The following is a 19,802-nucleotide window of genomic DNA, read 5'->3' as shown; positions in this document are numbered from 1 at the left end:
TTTGTAGCCCTTCTCTGGACTCTCTCCAGTTCCAGCACATCCTTCCTGAGGACTGGTGTTCAAATCTGTGCGGTGCCTACTTTGCGGTGCTGCACCAGTTTGAAAAAAAAAAAAAGTTCCTGCACCATTTTTGGGGATTTCAAGAGCGATTTGCATAGACATCTGTGCACAAAGTTGTACTGACCTGCAGCTATTAAAGCTGAGTTTCACCCTAAATATCATCAAGTTGGCATGATAAATAGCAGCAGCCAGCGTTAATGTACAATGCGTCGTCTTTTTTTTTTTTAAAATGTCATTCTTATCCTTGTTAATCCTGGATTTAATGCGGCTTCCGGGTTCCTTTCCCCGCGGGAGTGGGCGTGCCTATCTCTTTCCCCGGCTGAGCGCTATGTCTCCTGGGAGTGATGTGTCGAGACTCCCAGGAGACGCGCTGTACTGTGCGGGATAGATCGGTGAATGCTGGGACGTCAGCATTCACCGTATCCTGGAAGGACATCCTGGTGAGCTTCAGAGTGCCCACAATCAAGATGGAAATGTCCATCTACAAATTTTAGAAACTATCGTTTGCGGGACAAAACCAATGCTGGCGGCTAGAAGATTGGGACACACGAGTTGCTGATTAAGAAAGGAAAGAGCAACAGAAGGATCTAAAAAAAAAAAAAAAAATGAAAACCCGCGGAACCCCCTGCTTTAAAGTGGGTGTTCACCCCAAAAAAAAAAAATATGTTTTACATTACATCTAGCAGAGGCAGCATACTAAGGACATTTACTTTCGGCAGGTAATTATTTTTTTTCCCACGTACATACCTTTATATTCTGTTTTTGTCCAGGGCTTCCGGGTTCCGATGACTGCGTGACTGGGCTTTCCTTCTGTACGATGATTGACGGCTTGTGAAACAGGTGACCTGTCGCACAACGAGCATCACCAGATGTCGGGAAATAGCCGAGCTGCGAGTTGGCACTATACGGTGCCTGCGCAGTCAGCTCTACACGGCAGGCGCAGGCACCGTATAGTGCCGTTTTGCAGCTCGGCCATTTCCAAAACTGGTGACGCGCGTTGTGCGACAGGTCACCTGTTTCACAAGCCGTCAATCATCAAACCGAAGGATAGGAACGCCCAGTCACGCAGTCATCGGAACCCTGAGGCTGGGATAGGAACGCCCAGTCCCGCAGTCATCGGAACCCTGAGGCTGGGATAGGAACGCCTAGTCCCGGAGTCATCAGAACGCGGAAGCCCTGGACCAAATCAGAATATAAAGGTAAGTACGAAAAAAAGACCTGCCCAAAGTAAATGCTCTTAATATGCTTAGTCTAATGTTAAAAATTAGTTTTTAGGGTGAACCTCCACTTTAAAATCGTGAGATTTTAAACTCAGTGTGAACGGGGTCTTAAGGTTCTCTTTAGATTTTGAGCCCCTATATGTGGATAGGCTGCAAAACAGTCTCTTGGGGTATCCCTATACCTAGCGGGAACAGAACAATGTATTGTGGGGTGAAATTGTAAAAAAGTATGCTGTGCGAGAGAAACAGATTGTTAAAGGGGTTGTAAAGACAAAAATAATTTCCTCTTAAATTAAAGTCTGACAGTAGCTGATAAAGTAAAAAGTAATGTTTTGCATTATAACTAGTTTGATACCTGTTGAAATTGAGCTGTTTTAATTCACCTCCGTCACTTCTGAATCATTATTCTCACTGACTTCCTGGTTTGCGGTGCGCATTCATTCTTGCTACATCACGGCCTAATGGGAACTACAATTCCCATTAGGCTTAGCCTCCATGCCTGTGAGGGATAAGAGAGCATCTTCACGCAGGGCTGTAGTCATAGGGAGGGGGTGAGCACATTCTGCTTTCCACCATGCAAAACGGCTCAGATGCTGGTGGAAAGCAAGAAGAGGAGTGACAGGAAATGGCATTTTCAAACCTGGATTACTGTATTTTGGAGGTCAAAAGGAAAAACGAGGTAAGTGATATTTAAATGCTCTAGCTTACAGCAATCGATTGATCTAATAAAAAACAAACCTTTAGTGTTCCTTCAAAATGACAACTTTGTGGCATTAAAATGTGGAGTACCTACTTTTAAAAAAAAAAAAAAGGGGGGAGGGGGGGTCACTTTAGGGGTGTGTGTACCATGCTGACATTTTAGGGCCTCAAGAAATGAGGGCAGTGAGAACATCAGGGCTGATAAATGTCAAATTATCTGAAAAGACTTGAATCACAAAAGCCAAAACTATACCACTGTACAGAGGAAGAAAACACACACACACACACACACACACACACACACACACACACACACACACACACACACACACACTTCAACCCTGCATCATGCAGAATGTTCTAGAACACCAAACCTAAAAGATTGATTTCAGATTTCCCCAGATAAAATACATACTAGAAATGACAGAATTGGGTCCATTATTGAGCTATAATACATCATTCAAATACTACAAAAAGCCAATTAGTGATCATTGCAAAGGCTAGAAAGTAATTAGCTAATGTACAGCACAAGTACACGGTAAACAAGCCGCCTGGTCTAGCTATGAAAACATGGTCTTAAAGGGAATATGAAAGTGCTATTAAGCCCAAAATTAAAAAAGCACAACATATTGCAGCTTACCAGTCATTAGATGTGATGGCTGTATTCGTTTTTCTTTTCCTCTCTATTTTCACCTGGTGATCTGGCCAGTGACACCTCCTGTATGCAAGTGCCTCCATTCTGGATGAAGGAGCACAGGGGGGCACCTTTGGAAAGCAGCAGTTAATCTGAGGGGGTGTTGGCTGCACCGGCAGATTTAGAGACAGTAATGAACTAAAGCTAATAATTTAGAAGCAGTTAGGCTGCATTCACACCTAGGCGACAAGTAACGCCGCGTAAGCGGCGTATTTTGCTGCGATTCGTTTAACTTTTTTTTTAAAATTTTTTTATTAACAAATCATTTCCATTGCTGTCTATGGCCGAACGCCAATGCCGCCTGAAAAAAAGGGTCCGGGACTTGTTTTCAGGCGGCAGGCGTATGGCGTTTCGGCGTGAGATGTGAACCATCTTATAGACAGCAATGGAAATTCGCCCCTCCAGCGTATCGAGCGTCTTGTCGCCAAGGTGTGAATGGAGCCTTACAGCTATTTTTATTTTTTGGGATAAAGGTTTCATATAAAAAGCGACTCATTGTAAGCACCCCTGTCAGTGGTAAATGGTTTGTCTCAGCCCTGTAACGGCTACATCTGCAGGACAGTTCGTTCTGTTCCACGCCGCACTTGCTGGCTGTATCACCAGGTAAAAAAATAAGAAAAGAAAGCTTAAAGGGGTTGTAAAGGATCAAATTTTTTTTTTAAATAAACGTGTTTTACTTACCTCCACTGTGCAGGTTGTTTTGCACAGAGTGGCCCCGATCCACGTCTTCTGGGGTCCCTCGGCGGCTGTCTCAGCTCGTCCCCGCATCAGCTAACCCCCTTCATGGGAAGCTCTCTCCCAAGGAGGGTTAGCTTGTGGGCGCGCTCCCATGATACAGACGGTGGCTATAGCCGCCGACTGTATCACACCCCCCCCCCCCCCGTGTCATTGGTTTGATTGACAGCAGCAGGAGCCAATGGCTGCGCTGCTATCACTCATCCAATGAATGAGCCAAGAAGAGCCGAAAAGCCCGATCGCGAAGCCAGCGCTTTCATGACGCAGGACTTTCGAGGGCTCAGGCAAGTAAACGGGGGGGCTGGCAAACATCAGATGTTTTTTCACCTTAATGAATAAAATGCATTAAAAGGTATAAAAAAAAAACAAAAAACTATATATATATATATATATATATATATATATATATATATATATATATATATATATATATATATATATATATATATATATATATATATATTATATATGAGTATGTGTATATAATATTAGTGTGTGGTGTGTATGTATGTATCCACACACACACACACACCTTTAATATCACTTTAAAGATGTCATCACTCCGGCGTCTTGCTCAGCTAAGTGAAGTCAGCTGGCAGCAGACTTTAGAACGATGTTGGCTAAATATTGGTTACAGGAATGCAGAATGAAGTGAACTCGTCAACTACAGGATAAGTGGGGCCAAAAGCTTGAGCCTTCTTTCTCCTTAAAATGCAGAGGATTTTAGACTAATTGACTGACAGACTTGTATTTTGGACAGAGCAGTAACGCACAGCCATGGTATAATACTGCAAAGGAAAAATAGCCTGCAAATAAAGCTGCCCTCACAAGTACAATGTGTCCTACACAGCGGCGGCCAGTCCAAAAGGGGTGCAGGCCTGCTAATCTCCATGCAGGACGCCGGATGCATAGATTTTTTTTTTTTTTTTTTACGTACATGATTAGCCTAAGGCTCCAATTGGCTTCAAAAGGGTTGGGCTTGGGGCGCAGAGCACTGTGCCCTGAGCCCACCCACTTGTGACATTAGCAAACATTCGATATGGTCTTCTCCCGGCCAATCAAGACAGGAAGCGGGTCTTAAGACCGGATTGCCTGGGAGGATAAGACGTGGAAGCCACCCACGACCCGAGTGGGGTAAGTGCAGACCTGGCCCAGGTGGTTTGGGACGGTTTGTTTGCCGCCGCCCCCCCCCCCCCCCCCAAAAAAAAAAATGGAGCACCAGCTGCCACTGCTCTTTCATAAAATGTATTACTTAACTACTTGCTGACGAGACGCCGTAAAGTTACGGCGGCAGGTCGGCTCCCCTGCGCGAGAGCCCGTAGCTATACGTCTGCTCTCGCGCAGGCCACTAGGGGCGCGTGCGCACCGCTCGCCCCCGACGGGCACCGGGAGCTGTGTGTGTAAACACACAGCTCCCGGTCCTGTCAGGGAGAGAAATGCTGATCTTCTGTTCATACAATGTATGAACAGAAGATCAGTCATTTCCCCTAGTGAGGCCACCCCCCCTACAGTTAGAACACACCCAGGGAACATACTTAACCCCTTCCCCGCTCCCTAGTGTTAACCCCTTCACTGCCAGTGGCATTTTTATAGTAATCCAACGCATTTTTATAGCACTGATCGCTATAAAAATGCCAATGGTGCCAAAAATGTGTCAAAAGTGTCCAAAGTGTCCGCCATAATGTCGCAGTACCGAAGAAAAAAAAAATCGCTGATGGTCGCCAATTACTAGTAAAAAAAATAAATAATAAAAATGCCATAAAACCAACCCCCTATTTTGTAAACGCTATAACTTTTGCGCAAACCAAACGCTTATTGCGATTTTTTTTACGAAAAATATGTAGAAGAATACGCATCGGCCTAAACCAAGGGTTTTTTTATATATATTTTTGGGGGGTATTTATTATAGCAAAAAATATTCATTTTTTTTCAAAATCGTCACTCTATTTTAGTTTATAGCGCAAAAAATAAAAACCGCAGATGTGATCAAATACCACCAAAAGAAAGCTCCATTTGTGGGGAAAAAAGGACGCCAATTTTGTTTGGGAGCCACGTCGCACGAGCGCACAATTGTCAGTTAAAGCGACGCAGTGCCGAATCGCAAAAAGTGCTCTGGTCTTTGACCAGCAATATGGTCCGGGGGTTAAGTGGTTACACACACACACACGTGTTCTGCTGCAAGTAGCGTTATGCAAGAAACCAAAAAAGAAACGGTCAGCATCTTGCCTGCAGACCATGAGAATTAAATCGCACACGTGCCTCCGTATCATATATCATGATATTTTGTATCATATTTTGTCTGACAACCAAAGCACAAGAACAGGTAGATCAATGGCGACCACTGGAAGCAGCAGTGCCACCGAACCGGTGAAGTATAAAGCAGGGAATACACAAAGCAATATGGCCGTCATGATGAACGGCAAGGCTGCCCTTGACAGGACAGCAGACAGAGAAGAGCCAGAACTAATTGAAATGCTGAGGACAGAAGAAATCTACTTCCCAATGACCCAGATGAGGCTTCAATTTATGTAGAGGCAATACATACTGTATGTTCTTTTGCAACAGAAAGACAATCACTCACACAATGATGTATTGATAAACGCTCTCCCTGCAGAGAGGATAATCTGCTCTTCTAATGCGATTCACACACCAAACAAGTTCTTCCACAGTACCCGAGTATAACAAAGTACGAGAACTTTCCCTATGTGCACTATAGGAGTTCCGGTGTTCCCAGTGAAGGACACTATAGCCTCCAAAGACATTTTAGACAATTGTGCCTTTCCGACCTTGTGGCAACAGTTTGAGGAGGACAGGCCTTCTCCGACAGGACTCTGTGCACAAAACCAGCTCTATAAAATGTTATACAAGAGTTCAGTCCTTATCTCCAAAACAGTCAGAATTATGCGATGTTCAAAACCATATCTACTGCAGTAACATCCCGCTTCCATCTTCCTTTCCCTAAAGCACAACATTGGCTAAAAAAAGAAAATAAATTTGCAAGCAGAAAGATTTTTCTCTTTTATTGCAGACACGGTAGGGCTGATCAATTTAGAATGGAGAGTGCGAAATCTGGTGCAGCTCCGCATAGAAACCAATCGGCATCTAACTTCAGCTTGTTTAATTAACCACTTCAGCCCCGGAAGGATTTGCCCCCTTAATGACCAGGCCATTTTTTGCGATACAGCACTTTGACAGTTGCGCGGTCGTGCGACACTGTACCCAAAACAAAATTGACGTCTCCCCCCCCCCCCCCTTTATTTTGGTGGCATTTGATCACCTCTGTGGTTTTCATTTTTTGCACTATCAATTAAAAAAAACACACACACACACACACACCTTTCTGCTATAATATCCCCCAAAAAATATATTAAAAAAACAGTTTAGGCCGATATATATTTTTCTACAAATTTTTGGTAAACAAAAACCCCCAAAAAACGCAATAGGTGTATATTGATGGGTTTGCGCAAAAGTTATTGCGTCTACGAACTATGGGATAGATTTTGGGACTTTTTAAAAAAGTTTACTAGTAACGCCTGCGATCTACAATTTTTAGCGGGACTGCGACATTGCGACAGGCAAATCTGATCCCAAAATTACACTTTTTGGGGACCAGTGACATTACTACATTGATCAGTGCTATAAAAATGCACAAATGACACTGGCAGGGAAGGGGTTAACACTAGGGGGCGATCAAGGGGTTAACCGTGTTCCCTCAGAGTGTTCCAACTGTAGGGGGTGATGGGCTGGCAGGGACACGACAGATCACTGCTCCCGATCACTGGGAACAGAAGATCTGTCATGTCATCTTTGTTTACAAAGGCAGATCCCCATATAGCCTCAGTGCTAGACGATCGCGGGTTGCCGGCAGAAGTGTTTGTCCCAACCCACGGGCACGCTCCTGCAACTACGGCGATTTGTGCAGGAGAACTGACCTGCCGCCGTATAACGACGGCGGCTGGTCGGCAAGTAATTAAGCTTTGAAATTAAAACCCGAAAGCTGAACCAAATTTTGCACTCTTCAGTTTTAGTAAATCAACCTCATACTGTCTCTTCTGCAATAAAGGACTTCTACCCTCCTGTTCCTAAGAAATTATATATATATATATATATATATATATATATATATATATATATATATATATATATATATATATATATTAATATTAGGGCTGTTACTGAACAGCTGTTTTCTGTTTGATTAATCGTTTTTTTTTTTAAATCGATTATTCGACTAATTTCGATTAATTATAACGCACATACAGATCCAACTACTTTTATCTGATCTCCTTGCAGGCTGATTCCCAGTGCAGCTTCCAACCACTGGAAAAATGGATAGCAGGATACAAAAAAACACACAAAGGCCGCGCTCGATGGGAATAGCATTAAACCTTTTATAGCCTTCAAGTAGGTAACAAAATAAATATTGCACTGGAGATAAAATCGATGTAGCTACATAAACTGTAAAAATGGTGCGAGTAATACCAAACAGTACCAAAAGCAGTCATAAAAACATGTAGCTAAGTATGATACTGGTATAAAAATGTGTACAACGATACCACTGAATCCAGATGAGGAGAGGTTACCATCAGTCCGTCGGCATGTAGATGTCCCATGAAGGGAACTATCACAACTCCCAGTGGGTGGTTGTAGAATCCCATGTTGATAAAGGGAAGTGATAGAGGGAAGTGATAGAGGGAAGTGTAACAGTCCTTGCGTGTGGCAGATAGTAAGGTCCCGCCGGCATGCAGATATGAAGGCACAGCAAAGGAGCCCTTCAGATGGACACGGCAAGCCCCGCCGGTGTCTGTGACGTCACCGGATCTCCGACGGAACTCCCTGAAGCCGGTGTCCGTGACGTTACTTGGTGCCAAAAGTACTTCACCAAAGTATTGAGCAAAGGCTGTGATACTTATGTACATGGGATGGTTTTCATTTTTTATTTACAAAAATTTCAAACAAAATTCGTTCACAGTGAAGTGCTATGAATAATTTCCGGATGCATTGTATTCATCACCTTTTCATCCGAGAATGCAAGGCACTCCAAAGCGCCATAGAAACATTTAGTACAGACAACATACCTGATCCATGTCCATAGTGGTTTCAATCATTTCCTGAAATTTGTAGAAGTCAGCAGAAAGATCAGTGAGAGGAGTAACAAACACGGCCAGCAGGAGCATCTGGTGAGACCCTTGAAGGAGAAGAAAAAAATAAAAACGAACATGTTTAGTTCATTGTTCTGGAAATTAAAGGCACTGTGAAGACTGTAAATAAAGCCCAAGAAAATACATGAAAGAAACAGATAAGGATAGATAAAAGCAGAAAGAAAGAGACCACACCCAATGCTAGTCAAAATATTAATAAATTATATAAATTTAAAATATATACATACATATATATATATATATATATATATATATATATACACACACACACACACACACATATATATATAAAAATTAGTTTAGGCCAATACGTATTCTACATTTTTGTTTATCAAAAATATTGCAATAAGCGTTTATTGATCGGTTTGCACAAAAGTTTTAGCGTCTACAAAATAGGGGATAGTTTTATTTATTTTTACTAGTAATGGTGGCAATCAGCGATTTTTATCGTGATTGCGACATTATAGGGAACACATCGGACACTTGACACCGTTTTAGGACCATTGTCATTTTTACAGCGATCAGTGCTATAAAAATGCACTAACAGTAAAAATGACAATGGCTGTGAAGGGGTTAACCACTAGGTGGCGCTGAAGGGTTTAAGTGTGCCTAGGGATGTGTTCCAACTGTAGGGGGGCTGGGCTATCTGTGACACAACAGTGATCACAGCTTCCGATCAAAGGAAACCGTGTACACTGTCCTGTCACTAGGAAGACTGGGGAAATGTCTTGTTTACATCAGCATTTGCCCCTTCTTCCTCACCGTGACACGATCGCAGGAATGCCCACGGACAGAGTCCACAGGGCCCGCGGTTGGAGTCACTGAGCTCCCGGCGGGCATGCGCCCACAATGCCGGCTTCTTAAAGGCGACGTGTGTGTGTATATATATATATATATATATATATATATATATATATATCTCCTTCTGCCTGTCTGTGCAATTCTGACGATGTAGATCGTCGTGCGCTGGTCGGCAAGCAGTTAAAGGGCAACTTTCCATTTAGGGTGGAGTTTCGCTTTGAAGGATCTGCTACCGACGGCTTGGTGCCAGATTTCACAGCATACCTTCAGAGGTCTAGTGGAGTCCATGCCTTAACGGGTTGTGGTGGGTGGTCATCATTTTATGACTGATCGGTATAGGAGTTTAAGGTGTATTTCAATGCTTGCCATTAGCCTTCATGTAGGTGGGAAAAGAACAAACAGAATACAGATTCCTTTTAAATTTAAAGCGGAGTTCCGGCCACAATTTCACTGTTTAAATATAAATACCCCTGTAATACACAAGCTTAATGTATTCTAGTAAAGTTTGTCTGTAAACTAAGGTCCGTTTTGTTAGGTTGTTACAGCATTTAGACACTTTATAAAATAGAAATTGACTGGGGCCATCTTAAGTGTGGGCATCATGAAGCCAGACTGTATGACTTCCTGGATTTCAGCCTTGCAGATCTCGCACATGCTCAGTGCTACACAAGCAGTGTCAGATCAGGTTTCAGCACCTGTGCTGTCCAAGTCACATGATTCTTTGAGACTGGGGAGTGCACAGACTCCTGGAAAGTTACACCCACTACATTCCCAGGAGTCTGTGCGGTGTAGGTTAGGAAGCATTAAGCACCTAGGTGCAGGAAGTGGGAAGATTAACTATTCTGCCTAGCAACAACACTTTGAAGGCATGTTAAAAAAAAAAAAAAAAAATTCGTAAAGGACTAATGACATTTTTTTAAAACTACTGATGTAATGTTATATTTATGGGTGGAACTCCACTTTAACACAAAAAGACAGCAGAGAAAACCAGCCCCGGTCAGTGTCCCTCCCATGCAGATGTCGGCTTCCAGACACACCAGGATGCCTAATGACATGCATGCGATGCTCAGAACTGCACAAGGACCGAGGCTTGAATTGTGCCTGCGAGTCTCCTTTTGTTTTATAGACGCAATCCTGGAAAATTACGGTATTAAATATTTATACACGGGATGTTGAGATTCAGTTTCTCACCACTTCACAAAGCAGTCACAGAAAGCAGCCTGGAAAGCAAAGAGAGCGTGAATGAAACCCATCAGTGTCACAATGCTCTCAGGAAGGAAATCTGCTGTTATACAAGGTACTTGGGAAAAAAAGGTATCCAAGTATGAAAGAATACACAAGGAAGACTGACAAGAAGCTGCTGTATACAACAGCCCTGTCTGAATGATACGGCACAATCGCACCAGTGTTTAAATGGATTATTCCACCGACGGCAACAGCATTAAAATGAACCTGTGAAGCCCAATAGCGAGGACCACAACCTTCTCCAGAACATAGGACTCCACTAAAATTAACATGCAGTAAAACCTTGGTTTGAGAGCGTTTTGCAAGACAAGCAAAATTTTTATAAATCTTTATATACAAACGATGTCTTGATATAAAAGTAGTGTTGTGTCACAACCGAGTATAAAATAGAAAAGAGGGGCGTCCAAGTGTAGCAATATGGTTACATTTAACCACTTAAGCCCCGGACCAATATGCTGCTAAATGCCCAAAGGCGTTTTTTCAATTCGGCACTGCGTCGCTTTAACTGACAATAGCGCGGTCGTGCGACGTGGCTCCCAAACAAAATTGGCGTCCTTTTTTCCCCACAAATAGAGCTTTCTTTTGGTGGTATTTGATCACCTCTGTGGTTTTTATTTTTTGCGCTATAAACAAAAATAGAGCGACAATTTGAAAAAAATTCAATATTTTTTACTTTTTGCTATAATAAATATCCCCCAAAAACATATATAAAATTTTTTTTTTCCCTCAGTTTAGGCCGATACGTATTCTTCTACCTATTTTTGGTAAAATAAGAAAAAAAATCGCAATAAGCGTTTATCGATTGGTTTGCGCAAAATTTATAGTGTTTACAAAATAGGGGATAGTTTTATTTTTTTTACTACTAATGGCATCGATCAGCGTTTTTTTTTTGTGACTGCGACATTATGGCGGACACTTCGGACAATTTTGACACATTTTTGGGACCATCAACTGGCTCCCAGTTGATGGTGGCTTCACATGTGGACTCTCTGATCAGAAGTGCATTCTTTGATCAAAAGTGCGAGTTAAAAACCAGGATTTGGCTATCATTTGCTTCTGCTTGCAGATTTGTTTTTTCCCCTCTTTTTCTCTGACACTTTTAAAACGGCTTTTTTTTCTTTTTCCTTTCTGCTAATTAAGGGGAGGGTTTAATTGTTCACAGGTGTGTGTTTGTTCACAGGTCTTCACAGGTGAGTATTAAAGTGGCTGTACAAGCTCCCAGAGGAGCTGGCTCCCAGTTGATGGTGGCTTCACATGTGGACTCTCTGATCAGAAGTGCATTCTTTGATCAAAAGTGCGAGTTAAAAACCAGGAGTTTGAAACAGGAGGCAAGACAGGAGTCTTCATTATTTTTTTCAATCACTGATCCAGAACAAGCTTGCAGCTAATAAAGTTGGAACTCTTGCTATATAGATTCAGCGGTGCAGCAGACGTTCTCATCTTAGTCTGCTCACCCCAGGGATAGTGAGAGCAGGACGCTCTCAAACGAGTCGGCTCTCCCCAGGGATAGTGCAGCCAGGCAGGGTCCACCACACCCCCCTAGCCAATTGATCCAGGGTTGCACCGATCGCCGTTAAGGGGTCAGGAAGGAATTTTTTCCCCCGATCGCTGCAGATTGGCACAGCACGCCTGGGGTTTTTCGCCTTCCTCTGGACCAATCGGGGAGAGAAGACTCAACGAGTGACGGCTCACTTGGACAGTCTTCCACCCATCACGTCCGGCGTCTCGCGGCTCTTCCCGCATCCGCGCCAGACCAGGCCTCATTCGCGGCCGCCGCAATTAGGAAAGACTGATGACAATGTGACTGGCGACAATGGCTAATCTGCGATACTCTGCGCACTCTATTCGGGGTCTGAGACAATTCGCAACAGCATTACCAGCCGTCACCAAAAAGGCCTTAAAAATAGAGCAACTTTTGAGATTCGATCGACGATCGACCATCAAAAATTTTAACTATTTAACCCAGCTCGAGCACATATCATGTGCTTTGATCAACACAAGATCGGCAGTAAAACACCGATTAGAAATCCACGATTTCTTACTACAAAACGATCTAGACTGCCTCTTTATTACAGAAAGCTGGCTCTCAGACGACTGCAACACCATTCTCGGAGAATTGGTGCCAGAAAACTATCGCATTATAACGGAAAACAGAATAGGGCAAAGAGGAGGAGGCCTGGCGGTGATCCACAAGAATCGCATTACAATCACTAAGCCAGCCCTTCAAAATCCTCTTCCATTCATGGAAACCCTTACTCTTCAACTTCAAACTTCCCCCCAGGAGACTGTTCACATTCTCCTCTGCTATAGGCCACCTGGGCCAAAATCGCAGTTTTTGCCATCATTAACGGAGTTTATATCCACTTATACCCTTAACAGCAAACACCTTTTGCTGCTCGGGGACTTTAATCTGTGGGCCAACTCCGCACAGGATCCCATTGCGGACGCCTGCATTGATCACCTGGAGGGATTAGGGCTACAGCAACTTATATGCGGGCCAACACATGCTTCAGGTCACACACTCGACCTAATTTTCAGACAAAATCTGAAAATAAGCATTTTAGAAAATGAACCATTGCCATGGACAGACCACCATGCAATTAATTTCATAATCTCCAAAATTCCCCCAGTGATAAAAGCACCCAAGCCGGTGACAATACACTGGGCTAGATCTCAGAAGAAGCTCCATTCGGAACTCTTCAAATCTACCTTGGGAAACAGAATCAAAACAATCCATCCACATCAAACAGCCGCAGATACACTGGATGCCATAAACGCAGCCCTGCTACAGTCAGCCGATTTAGTAGCACCGAAACGCAAAGCCTGCATCCGAAAAAGAAAGTCCGGCTGGTTCAACAACCAGCTGTCGCTTCTGAAGCAAGAGCGCAGAAGGGCGGAAGCCGCCTGGAAAAGAAGTCCTGCAGAGGATAACCTCATCATCTACAAGGCAATAACAACACGATATCATAAAGAAATCTTCAAAGCCAAGAAACATCATTTTTCTATGGCGATTAACAGCGCCCTAAACCGCCCCCGCGAACTCTTCAAGATGGTCACCCAGACCATGAACCCAGGATGTCTTGAAGTCCCCAACTCAGACACCCAAGAGTTCTGCAATGAACTATCGGATTTCTTCATCAACAAAATTGAAAGAATCCGGGAAAGCATCATGCAAAACAATACCCCCCTCAACCCCACCGTCAATCAACCACAAAACACCCACAGAAACGCTCTACAATCAACAAAGTTCACTCTGGAACCGATCTCCATCGATACCACAAAAAATATCATTGGTGCTTTGCGGAACAGCACATCGCCCAATGATATCATCCCCACCAAACTGCTGAAGGAATGTGCCGACATCCTGGCACCACCCATCACACAGCTTATAAACCAGTCATTTAAGGAAGGCACAGTGCCATCCCTGTTGAAAGAGGGCACAATCCAGCCCATCTTGAAAAAACCTAACCTGGATCCCAAGGACCCAACTCACCGCCGTCCCATAACAGGCCTAAATGTTCTCTCCAAGATAATGGAGAAAGTAGTGGTACAACAGCTGCAACAGCATCTAGATACCCACAATCTACTGGATCCATTACAATCAGGCTTCCGTCCCGGACACGGGACAGAAACGGCCTTACTCAAAATATGGGACGATGCCCTCGAGACCGCAGACGAAGGAGAATCTTGTCTCCTGATTCTGCTGGACCTAGGCGCAGCCTTTGACACGGTAGACCACAAACTGTTACTGATGCGACTAGCCAAGGTAGCAGAAGTCGCAGAAGGTGATTTACCATGGTTTTCTTCCTTTCTTGAAAACCGATCACAAACAGTTAAATTGGGTTGTTTCACGTCGGAAAAGCGCACGGTGTCATGTGGAGTCCCCCAAGGATCCCCCCTGTCACCGGTGCTTTTCAACATCTATCTTCGCCCTCTCTTTGATATTATCAGTAGCCAAGAACTACTCTATCACTCTTATGCAGACGATACGCAACTGTATTTTCGCATCTGCAACAAAAAGGATCATCATCTCAGTTTAGAGAAATGTCTCTCTTTGATAGAAAACTGGATGACTAAGAGTTATCTTAAACTCAACAGTTCAAAAACAGAACTCCTTATGTTTCACGCCAGCCGAAAGAGTCAACTGGCAACAACCTGGACACCCCCGCCCATTCTGGGCCAAATCATCACCCCTAGCTCCAAAGTCAAAAGTCTCGGGGTCATCTTCGACACCTTCATGACAATGGACGCACAAATAGGGTCAGTAGTCAGCGGAGCGCACCATCTGTTGCGCCTACTACGCAGACTTATTCCATTTATCCCCAAAGAAGATGTAGCAGTCGTGGTGGGAACAATCGTGAATTCCAGACTGGACTATGCAAATGCCCTTTACCTCGGACTCCCAAAGTACCAAATCTCTCGTCTGCAAGTCGTACAAAATACGGCCGCCAGACTTGTGACTGGGAAAAAAAAATGGGAATCAATCTCACCTTCGTTGAGAACCCTTCACTGGCTGCCAGTAAAAGACAGAATTGCATTTAAAGCACTCTGCCTGACACATAAGTGCATCCATGGGAAGGCTCCGCAATATCTTTGCGACAAGATAGAACCTCACAATTCGAATCGCGTTCTGCGATCCACCGACCAAAATCTGGTCAGGGTACCAAAAACCAAATACAAGTCCAAAGGAGAAAGAAGGTTTGCTTTTCAGGGTCCTAGACTATGGAACGCTTTACCAACCAGCATTCGGTTGGAGGAAAACCACCTGACTTTCAGAAGACGAATCAAAACTCTGCTCTTTTGATGTCATGAGACACGAACAACTAGCGCCCAGAAGCGATTCAGTTCGCATGCGCCGCGCTTTATAAGTTTTTCATTCATTCATTGTCATTTTCACAGCAAAAAATGCATTTAAATTGCATGGTTTATTGTGAAAATGACAGTTGCAGTTTGGGAGTTAACCACAAGGGGGCGCTGTAGGAGTTAGGGTTCACCTAGTGTGTGTTTACAACTGTAGGGGGGTGTGGCTGTAGGACTGACGTCATCGATCGAGTCTCCCTATAAAAGGGATCACACGATCGATGCAGCCGCCACAGTGAAGCACGGGGAAGCCGTGTTTACATACGGCTCTCCCCGTTCTTCAGCTCCGGGGAGCGATCGCGAGGGGGCGGCTAGAAACGAATAGCCGCGCCGTCGTCCCGGATCGCTCCCCGCGGGTTTCCGACCACCGCATGTAGCGGGGGGGTCCCGATCGGACCCCCGACCCGCCGAAAGGCGGGGACGTACATGTACGCCCATATGCCTGTACGTGCCATTCTGTGGACCTACATATACATGCGGCGGGCGTTAAGCGGTTAATGAAGGTACAACATTTATCAACTTATTGCTACACTTAGAGGCACCTCTCTTCTCTTTTATAGGCTGTAGCTCCTGCTGGATTTTGCTTCTAATCCCCTTGTGGAGGCTTCCATTTGTGGATACCCATTTTATGGTTACACAACCTATTCCTATAATCTTTTTATATGGACTATAAACTGAAGGACCTGTGAAATGTTTGTGGAATCATCTGAGTTTCCATTATTTCTTATGGGATTCTGCCCAGACCAGGATCTCACCTACCTCTCTAACCCCAGAGAGACTTCTGGTTCCTCCTAAGGGCCCTTTCACACGGAGCGGATACGTATTGATCCGCCCCGTGTTCGTTCATCGGCTCAGCGAGGATCATCCGTAAATCCCAGCTGAGCTGTCGGCGGACAGGGCGGTCCCCGAACACTGTGCAGAGACCGCCCTGTCTTTCCTCCGCTCTCCCCTATAGGGAATCGGATGAATACGGATCGTATGTCCGTATTCATCCGATCCGTTCCGCCGGACGAAAAATAGGGTTTTCTTCCGTCCGCAAAAGCGGATCTTTGCGGACGCATCATCCGCTAACGTCCGCAATCCGTTTGTCCGTACGTGTGAAAGGGCCCTTAGGAGTGCAGTGGAACCCAGAAAGACACTGCCATTCATTTTTTTCTTCCCCACAGGCTCAGGATCATGGCCAATCAAAAGAAAGCCAAGGCTTTATCTGTCGGGGCAGTCCGGTGCCAAAAGGTGAATGCCAGAGTGAAAAAAAGTCTGAAGAGTCTGAGTTCTCTGTGGTTGAAAAGCAAAATATATCTGTTTAACTGGAATATACCTTTAAATAAAAAAGGGTAACACAGTAAACAGCTGGCTGCTACAAAACCTGCCCGGGTTATACATCACTGCGGTATTAAAATTAAATGAGTAACAAATGCGGTTTGAAAATAAGACATTATGCCCATTCAGGGGAAAATAAAAAATAAATCGCAACAGGGTAGATCTATTATGCCAACATAAAGGTGCTGAAGAAAAATCTGTACTGACCCAATCAAGCTTACTTATATATAATTTGCTGCACCAACATCCCGCAGCCATCAGTCTGCACTGCGGGGGAAGGCGGTTTAGAAGAGGCAATGCTTTATAAACTATTACTAACTCAGCAGCCAATTTAGCAAAATAAAGCATTTCTGGAGTGTGGCGTGTAAACAACGCTGAACATTTGTAAAGGATACTTCGCTTGGGGAGTATGCTCTGTGCTAGAGGGACAACATCACACAACCCAGAGCGCACACACACACACACACACACACACACACACACACACACCCCCAGCGCACACACACACACCCCCAGCGCACACACACACACACACACACACACACACACCCCCAGCGCACACACACACACACCCCCAGCGCACACACACACACACACACACACACACACACCCCCAGCGCGCACACACACACAGCACGCACACACACACAGATGTCAGATTTGATTTACAATTATTTTACCAATACAGGGTATGTGCTAAAGCAGGTTTCAATCCAAATGCTTTCCTAAAAGGTGGAAAAATTAGGACAGGGCTTTTGCAAAAATATTCAATCTTCGATTGATCTCATGTAGCCTCACTACTCAACTTGTTACAGGAGTTGGTGCATTGTGGTGTCATGCATCTTTAACCCCTCAACGCCCGCCGCACGACTATTTACGTCCGCAGAATGGCACGGACAGGCAGAAGGACATTTTTATATATATATACACATACACGCACACACACACACGTCCTTGCCTTCTAGCGGGTGGGGGGTCCGATCGAGAGACCCCCCCGCTGCGTGTGGGATCCCTCGGGGAGCGATCCGGGACGACGGCGCGGCTATTCGTTTATAGCCGCTCCGTCGCGATCGCTCCCCTGAGGCTGAAGCACGGGGAGAGCCGTATGTAAACACGGCTTCCCCGTGCTTCACTGTGGCAGCGTATCGATCGAGGGATCCCTTTTATAGGGAGACACAATCGATGATGTCAGACTTACAGCCACACCCCCCTACAGTTGTAAACACACACTAGGTGAACCCTAACCCCTTCAGCGCCCCCTGTGGTTAACTCCCAAACTGCAACTGTCATTTTCACAATAAACAATGCAATTTAAAGGCATTTTTTGCGGTGAACATGACAATGGTCAAAAAAAGTGTCAAAATTATCCGAAGTGTCCGCCATAATGTCGCAGTCACGAAAAAAATCGCTGATCGCCGCCAATAGTAGTAAAAAAAAAAAAAAATTAATAAAAATGCAATAAAACTATCCCCTATTTTGTAAACGCTATAGATTTTGCGCAAACCAATCGATAAACGCTTATTGCGATTTTTTTTACCAAAAATATGTAGAAGAATACGTATCGGCCTAAACTGAGGGGAAAAAAATGTATATATGTTTTTGGGGGATATTTATTATAGCAAAAAATATTGCATTTTTTCAAAATTGTCGCTCTATTTTTGTTTATAGCGCAAAAAATAAAAACCGCAGAGGTGATCAAATACCACCAAAAGAAAGCTCTATTTGTGGGGAAAAAAGGACGCCAATTTTGTTTGGGAGCCACGTCGCACGACCGCGCAATTGTCTGTTAAAGCGACGCAGTGCCGAATCGCAAAACCTGGCCTGGGCATTTAGCTGCAAAATGGTCCGGGGCTTAAGTGGTTAAAGCCACTTCAATGTACCAAGTCAACACTGCTCCAAGGTTCAGTAACAATCGTATATCGTAGAGCACTGCATCCTAAAAAAAATTGCTGCATATACTCAAAGTGTGAATGAGATCTAACAAAGCAGTTGCCGTATATACTCGAGTATAAGCCGACCCGAATATAATCCGAGGCACCTAATTTTACCACAAAAAAATCTGGGAAACCGTATTGACTCGAGTATAAGCCTAGGATGTTCATCTGCATGCCTCACTGTGTCCATGACTAGACTGACGTTTAACATGGGAGTCTATGGAAGGGGTGCCCAGCTTTGAGAAAAAAAAGAAAAAGAAAAAAAACGGTGCTCCCAGCAGTAGGTCCCCGGACAACAAACTGTCAGCCAGTACCGGGTCCCCAAAGTCCGGGAGATCAGGCGCAAAAGGTGACTCGAGCCGAGGGGGGCATATTCAGCACAAAGAAATGTGCTGAAAAACTTGGCTTATACTCGAGTATATGCGGTATGTTTTCTGAATCACAAACCCCAGGAACCTATTCTGATCCCCCACAGTACATGGAACTGCTTTTGGTAAATATAAACTGCTAAATACCTCATCAGCAGTGTATAGCAGTCTTGCAACTTCTATCAGTGTCTGGTTAAAGCTTGTAGGAGGAGTAATCATTCTTCTATGACCGTCATATGAGGCTGCAGGACCCCTGACCCCCTGGCCCTGTGCTGATCACAAGCAAATCTCCCAAGACAAAAAATAAACTCTAGCAATACACACCAAACAGAGCATGTGCAGCTTGTCCCCAAGGCAATGGTCTATCGGGAGATGGATTGGGGACAGTGGAAGAAAGGGAGGATCAGAGAAGACAGGATCAAACCGCAGTTTTACACAATGCAGAGGATTACCCCCTTAGGTTCCACAGTGAGTATAACAAGCATGCTTTACTGCATATACAGACTGATTTTACTGTTGTGGGTTTAGAAACACCAAGTTAGTTCTCCATTACAAAGTGGGCAGCTTTACATATCAAACTCTTCCTTCCCTCCATTCCCTGTACTCCTGTCTTATATCAAGAAAAAACTTAAAAACATTTTGATGAGTATGGCTACAAAGTATTGCAATAAAACATAGCCAGTCTTTCAAGAGGATCCTTAAAT

The 19,802-nt window shown here is 44.2% G+C and overlaps 1 protein-coding gene across 1 annotated transcript in view; it reads right to left on the bottom strand.

Annotated features, from left to right (window-relative positions):
- MSH2 (mutS homolog 2) overlaps positions 1–19,802 on the bottom strand; it is a 199,693-nt gene that overhangs the window by 91,888 nt on the left and 88,003 nt on the right. The window contains exon 8 of the mRNA XM_040351583.1: positions 8,487–8,596. Coding sequence (XP_040207517.1) covers positions 8,487–8,596 — 110 coding nt within the window. The remainder of the gene's footprint in view (positions 1–8,486; positions 8,597–19,802) is intronic.

Source organism: Rana temporaria, chromosome 4 (assembly GCF_905171775.1).
Source record: "Rana temporaria chromosome 4, aRanTem1.1, whole genome shotgun sequence".
Lineage (NCBI taxonomy): Eukaryota > Metazoa > Chordata > Amphibia > Anura > Ranidae > Rana > Rana temporaria.
The sequence above is the reverse complement of the archived record's forward strand: the minus strand, read 5'-3'. Positions and strand labels throughout refer to the sequence as shown.